Genomic DNA, 13,617 nt, shown 5'->3' on the forward strand with positions numbered 1-13,617 from the left:
AGACTCAAAATGGATCATTTGAAATGGTAAAATAGACTTTGAAACTAGCTCTGATACCATGATAAAGTAATATGGGGTTCACATCCAAAACCAATTGGCAATGGATGGAGTGGCCCAAACCCTTATAAACTCATAGGCAATGTCCCATTTTTCCCATGTGGGATGTATATATTCTCAACACGCCCCCACACGTGTGGCGAATTTTCAAGCACGTGGACAACTTTTGGTGACGTGGAGCCCGTGTGGCCATGAGGCATGCACACGTGGGTAACCCGCTCTGATATCATGATAACATTCCATCCATGGTGGCAAAATCTGAAGCTAGAAGGTGAAGATGAACCAGAGAGAGAGAGAGAGAAAGAGAGAGGCTAAAATATCTGAGTCTATTCGATTATGAATCTTAGCCACAAAGTTATTACAGCAATCCTTATTTATAGTAGTCTGAAGCAAAAACACCAACAACCACAAGTAACAAACTTTTACATAAAGTGAATCCACCTAGGATCCAGCAAAGCAAGCCACATCATCATATATTATCCATCAACAAATCTTAAAATGAGTCATGGTGTTGACTGGTTAACACACGTCCCCCTATCACATTTGCAACAAGATATACTAACAAGAATTAAAGAAAAAAAAGGTGACGAAAGACATTTGCAAGAAAGGAAAAAAAAAAAAAGTGACGAAAGACATTTGCAAAAGTATCTCGTACGGGATTGCCAGAACTATTTGAATAGCAAGATATGATAACTAGTTGTCTAGGTTATCATCACAAGAAGCAATGAAGTTTAATTATTACAATGCTCTATTAATTAATTAAAAGCTCTACAATTTTTCCTGATTTCACCAGCATTTCCATCCTGAAGGCTGCCCATCTTCAACATAGCAGTTGCAAAACTCTGACTGAATCTGCCACCATTGGAAGCAAACCCAGAAACAATACCAGCCGTTGACTTGTCCACACCTAGCTCCTGGTCAATCTGCATCACACCTCTCTTTAAATTAACTTGGTTATAGAATTGATTATCAAAGGCAAATGATGTATTTTGGTCCAAAAATGCAGTAGGGTCATTAGGTCCTCCACAGATCTTTATCAACTTGGTAACCAGAGCTGGGTCCATTGAAGGATCGGGAGACCCAGTCCCATGAAAGTTGGAAAGCCTATCTTCAAAAAAGCTACAGTGCGCAACACCAACGGTGTGTGCACCCAAAAGAGTCACCATATCGTTCAGAGTCATTCCCTTGGCCGTGAAAGACTGCAATGCCTGAGACACGGAAAAGGACGGACCAGGTAAGTTGACGTCATTGGGATTCGATACTAGGCCGTCACGCCGTCCGGTGGGTGAGTTGTAGCTCGGGCCACCGGCTAGAACCACTGAATCTCTAGTCGCGAGGGTTATAATATCAGCACAGGAGACTGTTGACGGGCATGCAGCCTCAAGTGCTTTCTTGGCCTCGTCGATGACCTCAAACCCTCTTACAGTCAAGTTTGGTCCTGCGGTTTTTTCAGACGCCTTCTTCTTGGTGGAGTCAATAAGGATGGAAGCGTCACAACCCTGCAATATAGTCATAGACAAACAACTTCCATCAATTATTAGTTATCCTAAACCACAAATTCGATCAGAACCTTAATTAGCTGATCGAGCCAGTGTACGTTCGTAGAACTTTAACGTAAGATCGATATTACATATAAATACAGAAATGGACAGAATAAGTGTATGGAGCTCGTACTCTAACAAAGCAGTCATGGAAGTGCATGCGAAGCAAAGCAGCAGTTATAGATCGATCACTGGAGAATTTTTTCTGGACGACTTGTTGTATAATTTGTTCGGCTTTTGGGCAGGTAGCACTGTAGAAACCAACCCGTAAGTCAGCCACTGCTAGAGGAAGAAGAAAGAAAAAGGCTAAGAATGAGGTCTCTATCCTCATCATCCTCTTCTTCTGCACTTCTACTAGAGTGGAATATGTGGATGGTGTGTAATTGACGTTGATGAGCTTGATGGTTTTGGCAATATTGATTGGATATGAGTTTTAGGGTCTAGGAGGTGATAAATATATAGGGGACGATGAGCAGGAGGAGGAGGAGAGTACGAGTAAAGAAAGAACGATTGTATTAGCTGGAGGCACACAATTGTCAAAAGGGTCGCAAGTAGGCATGCACGTCGATTTTGAAGAATAGTTTGGATGCATGTATACATAAAAGGTACGTTGAATTCTGTCTGTGCGTTCAAAAAGAGATCTGCCGAAATACATTTTTCCGTACAAGGACAAATAAACCTGACGAAGCATATTATGAAATGCCAAAAATGTGTATGGTTTTACTCGACAAAATTCTGAAAACCGAGGGTATGGCCTATGGCAGTAAGCTCATGCTTTGGGTTCCAACTTGGTATATATTCAAATAAAGTAATAATCAATCATATCTTGCATGCATTATATCACGAGTTTCTATAGTTCTATTCTGGCAACTACTCAAATAACCCCTTTCGGTTAGCTTTTAGCTAGGGTTCGTGTCGCGTTAAATTATTTGTCGTGCCTCAAAATATAAACTCAAACTCAACCTATTTAATAATCGTGTCAAAAATTTAAACTCAAATTCTACCCATTTATTAAACGGGTTACTTGTTTCCAACCCGTTTAACCCATTTAATAAATAGGTGGTGTTTTATTAGACAAAATGACTCATTTAAGCGTTAACAACGAGACCCATTTAACTAAAAAAAGCAAACATTGATTAAATTCACTAAAAACTCCACAAGACCAAGAATATAAATAATTATATATAATTCATAAATAATTAAATCCAATAATTAAAAAGGAAAATATTTGAAATTGCCTCATCATATGATGAAATATTCCGAACATCCAAAATTTCAAGAAGAAACATAGCACAATTGGATTATACAGGTTCACTTCATGTTGGCGGGTTGACCAGTGGCCGACCCATTTATTAAATGGGTCATGGCAGGTTGACCCACCGCTGGCCCGCTATTTAATCGTCCGGATTCAACCCTCTTTATTTCGTGCGAGTTTCAAGTCGAGTTATCAGGTCTTATCAGAATTGACAACCCTAGCTTTAGCAGCTCATTCATCTAATAATTCTTTTGTGTGGTTTTTTTATTTATCATTTTCGGTGTTCCCAGCATTCTAATTGGAACAGGTGAGAGGGGTGTTTGTAGAGATTTTGTTTTTTAGTTGTTCTTCGTTTTTCCTGTCATCAATAAAAAAAATTAAAAAAAAAATACTCAAATAACCAGAAGAGAATCCTTAAAGAGAGTTTTGTTTTTTAACTTTGTTTGTTCTCTTTTGGAATTTCAAATTGTATTAGGGTGATTCTAGTTGGACCTTCAAATTTAATACATGGACCTCCCTAATTTTTTAAAAATTTTAAAATCTAAATTTACCCCTGAAACAAAAAATTTGAGATATTCATGATTGTCACTGTCACTGCCTCTTGGATGTAGGAGAGTGATTTCTAGCTTAGGAGATCAAAGTTTATTCCTTTAGTTTGCTAACAACATGATTGGATTACAATTAACAACCAAAGCATAATGAATAAAAATCACATATTTTTATTTCATCCTTCATTTTGTCTTTTGCAATTATTAGAATTGATTTTCCTCTTGAAATCTGGGTAAAGCGCTATTCACAATTAAATATACCTTTGATTGTGAATCATTCTCAGTTCTCAACTACTATTGCTACTTTAATTGGTCTTGATTTTCTGTATAAATTTTTGTTTGGGTTTATTAATCTTAATACAAGGTGAGAGCTTGATGAAAGCTCTTTCAATTCCCATATCCTCCATCAACATCGATGGAAGAAAACAAAAGGAGGAGAGAGAAAGAGTTTGATCAAGTTAGGAGTTTGGTGATGAAGTCATCCATCTTGCTTCACAACAATTATGTTAAGAGTATTCATGGAGAGAGAGAGTCGCAAAGTTTACATCGCAAAGATAATAGTTGAGACAGGGAAGAGGAGGTAGAATAAAAAAAGAAAAAATATGGGCAATATGGGAAGTTTGATGCGTAAAAATATCAAAGGAGGTCCATATAACAAATAGAGAGGTTATGAATAGAACCACCTATTTTATTATAGAAATAAAAAAAGTAGAAAGAGAGATTAAGAACATAAAAAAGTAGAGGGCATTTTTTTTTTCCCATAATGTAAAACTTTTTCTTCACGATTTTTGTCCCCAACAGTTAACAACTTATCCATAATTATTTTATCTTTCAGGGTTATTAAAATAAAAGAAAAATTAACTATGATTCACTAAAGCTCATCCTTTTAATAATTCTATAGATAAGAACCATTCTAATATGACTTATTTGGATATTGTTATTATCGGTATTCCTTTCTTTCACCGAGAAAGGTTCATTCCAAATCAGTCTATTTTTTATTGTTTGCAAATATCAAATAACTATCTAATACAAAAACAATTTTGGTCACATCTCTCTAATACAGTTAGATAATTATTTGATATTTCAGGATTATTGAAGTAAAAAAAATTCAATTATAGTTGACAAAGTGTCTGCGATGAATAATGATATATTATGACTGATTAGGATATCTATTATGATTAGATTAATCATGATAAAGTTTATTTTTTACTGTTTGAGATAGCAAAGTTGGTTTTGTATTACTTAGATATTCTTCACCCTCCCTCTTTCCTCTTGACTCGAGTCTTCTAAAGCACAGTTATCATATTGAATAAATTCTATATTAGGTTCTTTTTTTTTTTTTTTTTTGAGGAGCGAAAAGAAATTATAGCTTGAAGCCCCTAGGACAACCAGAACTAAAATTATCAAAATTAGAAGCTGTAAGCGCAGAGAGAGGGAATTCCCTTTCCACGTGAAACGGTTCTTCAGACTTGACCATGATTCGCAATCGCATCCTCCACAAAATTGGCTTCACGGGAGACATAAGAGAAGTCAATGTGGTCAATGCTACTAGCCAAGCAGGCTATGTCTCTAGCAAGGGTTCGAAGCCTCCAAGGGATGATACACTTCTTATTGATGACATCAATCACAAGTTTCGTCTCCCCTTCCACCGACACTTTCTTGCAGTTGTTGATCAGAGCATTATAAAGACCATCTCTAAGAGCGTTTCCTTCTGCAACAGGAACAGAGGCAATGCCAATGTTCCTAGAACCCGCAACAATAGGAATACCATGTTCATCTCGAATGACAAAACCGGAGGTAGCATTCTTGTTTCCAATAACCGACCCGTCGAAGTTGAGCTTACAGAAGCCAGAAGGAGGTGGCTGCCACTTGATCGTTGAGTGCTTTGCATTAGAAGGGAGAGAGTTACCCTAAGACCTTGGTTTGTTGGCCAATCTATACTGTTCAGCAGTAATCGTGGAAGAAAAAATTACAGAAGATGGGGGGGGGGGGGGGGGGGGTAATTGACGTTTGAACATAAGGTTATTTCTGGCCTCCCAAAGCTTCCAACAAATGATGATAAAATTTTCTGTTGTCTGCTTACAGAAACCAGAAACAAACCAGTCTTCAAAGGATAGAAAATCTTGAGAAGAGTAACCAGTCTTCCTCCAAATTTCTGCAGCGTAGGGACAAGAGAGAAAGAGATGGTTTAATTTCTCAATCCCTACCCTGCAGAAAGGACAAGCATCATCAAAATTGGAGTTAAATCTAGCCATTCTCGCTCGAGTTCATAATCTTCTTCTAGCCAACAACCAAGCAAAATTTTTTGCTTTTGGTGTAATATTCAATTTCCAAATTTCATTGAGAATTCTAGAAGTATCCATAGGGGCCTTGTTATCACATTGTAGCCAAGTTGCTGATTTTATGGAAAAACACCCTTTAGGGGACGGGCCCCAAACAAATTCATCATTGGTATCAACAACCGGTAAGGGAATACCATAAATATTATCTACAATTTCTTTCGGTAGCAACTGAGATAACTTGTCTTAATTCCAGCAACCATTGATAATAAAATCACTCACATTATCATCCAAATTGAGAGCAGATCTATTATTAATAGGGATAAGATCAATTAAAGGGAATTGAAAGACCTAGTTAAAAGTCCAAAATTTCACATCTCGACCAGAACCTATAATCCATCTCATACCTTGCATTAGAATTTCCCTGCTTTCAAGGATCCCTTTCCAAGCCAAGGAGTGATTTGCCCTGGGCTTGATGTCAAAAAAAGTACGCTTCCTGAGGTATTTCCTGCGAACAATGTCCACCCACCAATTATTAGTGCTAGAGATAATCTTCCACCCCAGCTTGGCCAAGGCAGCCCTGTTGTAAAAATTTGCCGGTCTTATGCCCAAGTCACCAAGTTTTTTAGGTAAACAAATTTGATTCCACGCAACTGGAGGAGAAAAGCCCTCTCTGCCCCAGAAGAAATTCCTAGTTTCCTTATCTATAGCTTTTGTCACCTTAGGAGGACACTTGAAACAGGGAAGGACATGATTAGGAATCCCTGAAAGACTGGTCTTAATAAGAGTCAATTTGCCTGCACTAGAAAGGGTGGACTTTTTCCAACCATTTAGCTTACTAGAGATCTTAAGAAGCAATTCCTTGGCATTTAAGGGGTCTTTCCAGAACACAATATTATGAATTCCTAGGTACTTACAATAGTGGACCTTTGCTGGATGCATAATTTGTTAGTGATATCATTCTTCGTTCTGTTAGGAATACCATTAGAGAAAAAGATAGAGGACTTATCAAAGTTAATTTTCTGGCCCAAAGCAGAAGCAAAGGAATGAAGGAATTCTGCAATAAAAGAAGCTGCTTTTCTTGTAGCCTGGCAAATACAAGGCAATCATCAGCAAAAACCAAGTTAGAAATTCTAAAACCATTAGGAGAAGAAAGAAGGCCAATATGATTTTTGGAGCGATTGGTAGCAATATTAAGATTCCTGATGAAAGGCTCCATGCAAAGAAAAAAAATATACGGTGACAGAATCTCCCTGTCGAATACCCTTACTAGGAGAGAAGTGTCCCTCCGGTTTGCCATTAATCAGCATAGAAAAAGTAGTAGAAGTAATGCAATTCATAATTAAATTAATCCAGTTTGTAGCAAACCCAAATCTTTGCAAGCAGATTCAGATGTAATTCTAATCTAAAAGATCGTACGCTTTTTCCAAATCAAGTTTAATTGCAATAGCAGCAGAACGAGATTTTTTCCTGTTGAAAGAAGAAAAGAGTTCGTGAGCAATTAAAATATTGTCAGTAATGGATTTCCCCGGAGCAAAAGCTCTTTGATTTCTCGAAATACACTTGTGCAACAGGGGCCTGAGTCTGGCCATTAAAATTGTTGAAATGATCTTGTAAGAAACATTACAAAGGCTGAAAGGTCTGAAATGACCTACAACCTCTGGGGAATCTACTTTTGGAATCAAAACAATGTTAGTATGATTTAGTAAATGAAGAGGGGTATTATTCTGAAACACATCATAAATCATCTTACAGACTTTGTCTTTGACCAGATTCCAGTGCTTTTGATAAAAGATTGCATGTATCCTATCAGGGCTTGGAGCCTTAATACCTCCAATGGAGTTAACCGCAGCCAAAATTTCATCTGGAGTAACTTCCTCAAAAGACGCTCATTATCTGCCTCAGTAATTACAGCATGAATGGTGTCAGTGAACTTTGAAGCAGCTTGTAAATTAAAAGCAAAGGAAGCTTTAAATCTATTTTGAAAGTCCTGGATGAACAGTCTACTTATATCATCATGGTTATCTAACCATAATCCCAAATTGTTTCTGATTCTGGTAATCCGGTTTTTTCTCTTCCTAAGTTTGACCTGGGTATGGAAGTATCTTGTGTATTTGTCCCCAAGGGAAAGCCAATTGGCTTTAGCCCGTTGCGCCTAATACAGCTCTTCCACTTGTTCAGAATTCAAAAAATCAAAAGTAAGAGAAAAAAACTTTATCTTGGAGAAAGGTAGAATTGGGAAAAAGCATAAGTTGATTTTGGAAAAACTGCAGATCCTTTTGTAAATTATTCAAGTTACGAAACAAATTACCAAAAGCTCCTTACTCTAGTAGGTGAGTTTGCATGACAAAGTAACTGAAATTGGGGAACACATGACATGCAAACTAAGACGGTTTGGAATATAAATTAGAATATTTAACAATAGTAGTCCAAGAGTTTGTCATGGAAGGATTATTGATCACGTTGATCAAAAGCCTTGCTTTAATAGGAAACAAGCTTGCACGTTCAGTGAAGCACACCAATATTGAAGAGGTTGAAGAAGAGCAATCAGCAAAGAGCTCAAACAAAACCAACAGAAGGTCATCTAAAACACAGAGGTCATTCGATGCTCGATTTTTTAGTGGTTCTAAAGTTCTATGAATAGAAATGTTGAATTTGTATGATCAGTCACTGTTGAAATCACACATATACCTACGAAATTGCACAATCATGTAATAAGAGGTATGAATTTTTTATTTTTTTTTATTTTATTTTTTTGAACAAAGGGCTGGTACAGCTGCCCTCAAGCCTTGATTAATGAAACTGTCTAATACAAGGAGGGGACATTGAGCCTAAACCTCTTATTACAATAAGCATACAGAGAACGTCCTGAAATAATAGCAGGATTATCTACCAAAATAATGTATTCAACCAGGCGCGCACCAACTAGCAAAGAGTGCTCCACTAGCTATCTCTATTTGCTTTGACATAGTAGTGATATAATGGAAAGATAACTCGATATGTAACCCTATTACAAGGTAGCATAATTACCATAAGCACAAGTTTCCTACTTTGTTGCCACCGGAAAATAAATCTGACAACACTTAATTTCATCTTGCCACTAGGAGGTTGCGACCATTTAATAACGGACCGTCATCTCGCTAGGCCAAACAAGGCACTTAGAGTGCAAACACAGGCTTTTAGCCCAACTAGTCCTACAAGATACCAGCAGGGACTTATTACATGCCAAAGGGGAGATAACACTAATCAACAATCATAAGTAAAACTAAAAACATAAGCTCAAGTAACAATCAAGGTCGTAAGCAGATCACAGACTGTCAACCAAACTTGGCCCAATCCCACCACCAACAGCTGCCATTGCCTGATCGCGTGCCGTCAACCTCACTCCATCCCCACTGAGCCGTGGAGAAGCACCGCCCTCTCCAACCATTCCCTTCCCTATGTCGGAGTCAAACGCCATGATCCAGATTGGACATTTTCAATCAGATTCAACCCAGATCGGGTCAATTCTATCTGAGCCAAACAAGGCCATCCTGATCTCAACATCGCCAGTCCGCCTCCACACCCACGACACCACACCACACCGCCGACCCACCAATTCTTACTTCGACCAGCAAGAAAGGAGCCACCTCCTGCCAGCCACCTTGTTCTGCCCTACCATCTACTCCGATCCCTTGTCAAATCAAAGGGAAGAATAGACAACAAGCCCAAGTTCAACAGATCTCATCTGACGACAGCGTCACGTGACAGAGAGAAGAGAAATTTTTTAAGAAACCCTTGCGCTTTTGCTCCCAGGTATGGAGAGAAAAGTTCTAACGTTAGGAAAATATATTTTTGTAAGAGGTATGAAGTATTAAGGTAAGCAAGAACATCAATAAATCCCACAGTTTCCAAAAAGTAATCAACAAGTAAATAAGCAAAACAATGTACTTTACCTATGAATTAATGCAATTGCCAATCAGGCCCCTTGCTAAAAAAAAATTGCAATTGCTGGATCGAGACTTGCAATTGTAAAATGATTTTTTGTTGCCAAACAGGAACTTGTAATTGCAAAACCAAAATGCAATTGCTATTCAAGAAACCAATGCACGGCCAAAAGCAATTACAAGTTTACAACTCAATGTTCACGATTTTAAGCTAAAGAGTAACTAAGAACAAAAAGAATTTTTAAGTAACCTTTTTCATTGTTATTTTTTATTAAAAAGGAAAAGAAGTACAGTAAAGTAGGAGGGGCCTAAATCATAGCCCACCATAAACAAAAAACAAACCTATAACACCAAGAACTAGATCGATTACCAAGTGATTATAGAATTTTCACTCTAATCCCTAAAAATGGCACCAAGAACATGCTATATATAATACGCAAGCATACACAATGTTTTGGATGAGAAATATATAAGAAGAAATTAGAAAGTATAATAAATTCTTGTTAGTCGATCCTAGGTCACTAAGCAAACAAATAGGCGAGAAAACTATGCACATTATCATTACATTCACAATTTATTTTGTTGAAGTTTAAGATTATCATGATTTGGGAATGATTTACATCAAAATCTCAATTGAAAGATGTGGAGGTAGAAGAATGAAAATTGAATGAAAAACATCTGGGTTCCAGTGATTCAGTCCTAGTGACAGGACTCACTCTGAAATTCATCATGAAATCTGGGGCCAATTTTTTAAGAAAATTCAACTAAAAATTTAGCAGAACTTTCTATAAAAGTGGACAATCTAAACATGTAAAAGGAACAAAATCTACTGTCACAGCCTGAATTTTGAATAAATAAATTCAAATCCGAAATGCGATAACTTAACAAGCACAAGCAAAAAAACACATAATTTTTTTATTTTATTTAAATTAAGCAACTAAACAAACTGAGCTCACAATGTCAATACCAACTCGTACCTTAGAGTCACATATTACATTACAGATAGTTTACAAATTAAACTGAATGACAATTCAACAAGTAAACACACCCATAATGTTGGTCCATAATTACCTAGTAATTATTCCCCTAATATTGTACTTTTCCTTAACCTTTGTGTTTATTTATATATATTTATTATGCTTTCCTTATCATGCTAGGAAATAATGTAAAAGCTTGGAAATGACCTAAAAACTCAACTTTAGCACATTTTCCTACTCCGGTTAGGAGAAACAGAGCTGGGCAAGGAAGGAGGAGCGGCAGACTGACCAAATGAACTCCAAAAATGAGTTGAAACTTTCCATATCCATTCTACACATCCTAAGGATCATTTTTTATGAAGAGTGCAAGAGCTAGTTCGGAATGGAAGTCCTTCAAAAGATAGGTGCAAATTTCCGCACTAGAAGACAAAAACTGCAAAACTGAACCTATACGGATTCCGGCAGCATTTCCGGCCATACCATGGTGAACTAAGCTCTAAAATTTTACCAAGATGATGTAAACTCATGGAGGAACATTTGGTATGAAAAAACGAAAGGCTAATGAAGAATTCTTAGTGGAGATTAAATTGAAGGAAGAAAGTGCGAAAACATGACGAAATGAGAGTCAACGGCGGTTAACACCGGATTCTGCCCAAGTTGGCCGGGCAAGACCATGTGTGGAGGAGAAGGAAGAACTGATTAGGGTTAGAGACTTTAGGTGGGAAGACTTTAGGTCTAGGATATTTTGAATTTCAAAATTTAAAATATGACAAGTGGTCACATTCTTACACCTTACACCTTTGTCTCTCATTCATTACCTTGTTCCCTTACACAATGACCATTCTACCCTTAATTTTTCTCCTCTACCAAAGTATCTATGGGCTTTCTAGGTCATTTCTATGTGGAGTTAAAGACTAGATCCACATTTTGTGCTTACAGATTTGTCAATCACATCTAGCCCTTCATTTCCTTTGATCTCCACCCTCAATTCATCACTTTTGGCCTATAAAAACACCCTCAATTCATCACTTGGGATGTTTTATATACTTTCCTTCATCTCCTTTATCTCTCCATTTTCCTTAGTTCTTCATCTTTTAGTTAGTTCCTGGAGTTTTTGTGTAGAGATAGGTGTATAGCTTCTTGGGTTCTTGGTTTTTCCTTACCAAAACCGAAGTATCTATACACTTTTGATCAATCACAACTCTAGCTTCATATATTCAAGCCTTGTTCATCATAGTTCTAAGAGATTTGTGGAATTATATGGTGTTTTAGGTTCCTTTTTCTTATTAGAAACCAAAAATACCATATTAGGAAGCATTTCTTACTTTTTTTTGCATCTTGGAAGGTAGAAAGTGTTCTTAGAGGTACGGTTTGGTTCTTTTTTGGAACCAAACCCTTGGGTATTCCTTCATTTCTCTACTCTTTTCTCTCTTTACTTGATGCTTTACAAGTTTATGGCTATAATTTATGTAACTATGAGTTGTGAGTAGAATAAATTTGGGGCTAGGGTTTAGCCCTAGCCGAATTTGTGTACAAACTATGTAGTTAAATTTAATATGGATCATGCCATGAATTTCTACTTTGCTAGTTTAATTGTTCATCATTTATGCATCTTAGATTTGTCACCTAAGGTTGGTAAGTGTTGATAGTTTCATGGAAATATGCTAGGCTTTATAAACTTAGTAAACTAAAGCATGTTGCAAATGAAGAAATGGTAATCTTGTGATAATCAAATAAGGTTGCTTGGGTCCTTACAATTGGGCTTATCATGTGAATGTGGCTTAGGTGTCCGATAATCAAGGGATCTTAGCTTGCATTTACATAGGTCTACTTGTGTCCGATAATCAAGGAATCGGTAGAAACTAAAAGGTTTGTAGGAGAGTTATGTCCGATAATCAAGGTGTAGCTTAAATACATTCTCTAGTATACTTGTTTCTTGGTTACTCGACAATCAAGAGAACCGAGGGGGATTCCATCTTGGCATGAACATGTTAGATTTGATTACTTAGATTTGGCACAAAGGAGATTAGGTGTGATGCCTTACAACCTATTTATCTCATTGATCAATGTCTCTATTATATTTTATTTTCATTAGCCTAGTTTATTTTTGTGCAACTTAGTTTACTTTATAAATAATTAAAATCAACCAAGCCGATTCACCACTTTACCATTGTAAATATCATTATTAATAGTTTTGGCTTCCAAAGGGCCGAGACTATTAATTTTTAAAAAGATATACTTGCATGTGTTTTCTAGATTTTATTTTCGTGGTGATCTAGTTAGGGTATAGTTACTCAATCCCTTGGGTACGATACTCTCACTTTCCCTTTACTAAAACTTGACCTCCTATACTTGGGAGTAGGGCACACACTACAAGAAAAAATGCTTTTTGCAAGGAATTTTTTCCTTGTAAAAAGTTGGAAATTCGTTGCATTAACCCAAATGCAAAGAATTTTCCTTGCATTTGAGTCCTTGCAAAGAGGCCCTTGCAAAAGAGCAAATACAACAACTTGAAAATTCCTTGCATTTGAAAACTCAAATGCAAGGAATTATTAATCTCAAATGCAAGGAATTTAGCCCCTGAGGTTAACTATGGTTAACCAATATACAAGGACAATTCCTTGCATATCATTCCTTGCATTTTAGTATTAAAATTTAAAAAAAAAAAACTGAATAATAGAAATATACCCCAAATGTCATTCCAAACTCTTTTTTCTTTTATTCTTTGAATTAAAAACAATTAGTTCGTTTGTACATCAAAAATTGAGGCTACACTAATCTATAACAAGATTTAAAAAATCAAGATACACATGCACATAGGTCCCAGTGATTCTTGATTTCAGTCTGTTCGTCCTGGAAGTCTCCATGCAAGAGTGACCATCTGCAGATGCCAATAGTTTATCAACACTAATCACAAATACAATCCATAAAGAAGAAATGAAATACCAACTCTATTCTCTGCAATTGCCAATAGAGAATGACCACTTGTGTTCTCTACTGGCATCAGCACTAATCACAGAATTCCCTATAACTT

The 13,617-nt window shown here is 36.8% G+C and overlaps 1 protein-coding gene across 1 annotated transcript; it reads right to left on the reverse strand.

The window, feature by feature from the left end:
* Positions 1-463: 463 nt before the first annotated feature.
* On the reverse strand, positions 464-2,043 carry LOC112193466 (peroxidase 44). The gene is made up of 2 exons (XM_024333619.2): positions 1,732-2,043; positions 464-1,556 (listed from the first exon to the last, which is right to left on the reverse strand). Exons 1-2 carry the CDS (start codon positions 1,930-1,932, stop codon positions 813-815), a joined length of 945 nt encoding a protein of 314 aa, XP_024189387.1. The 5' UTR covers positions 1,933-2,043; the 3' UTR covers positions 464-812.
* Positions 2,044-13,617: the final 11,574 nt, after the last annotated feature.

The sequence above is a fragment of the Rosa chinensis genome, chromosome 3, assembly GCF_002994745.2.
Source record: "Rosa chinensis cultivar Old Blush chromosome 3, RchiOBHm-V2, whole genome shotgun sequence".
NCBI classification, from domain to species: domain Eukaryota; kingdom Viridiplantae; phylum Streptophyta; class Magnoliopsida; order Rosales; family Rosaceae; genus Rosa; species Rosa chinensis.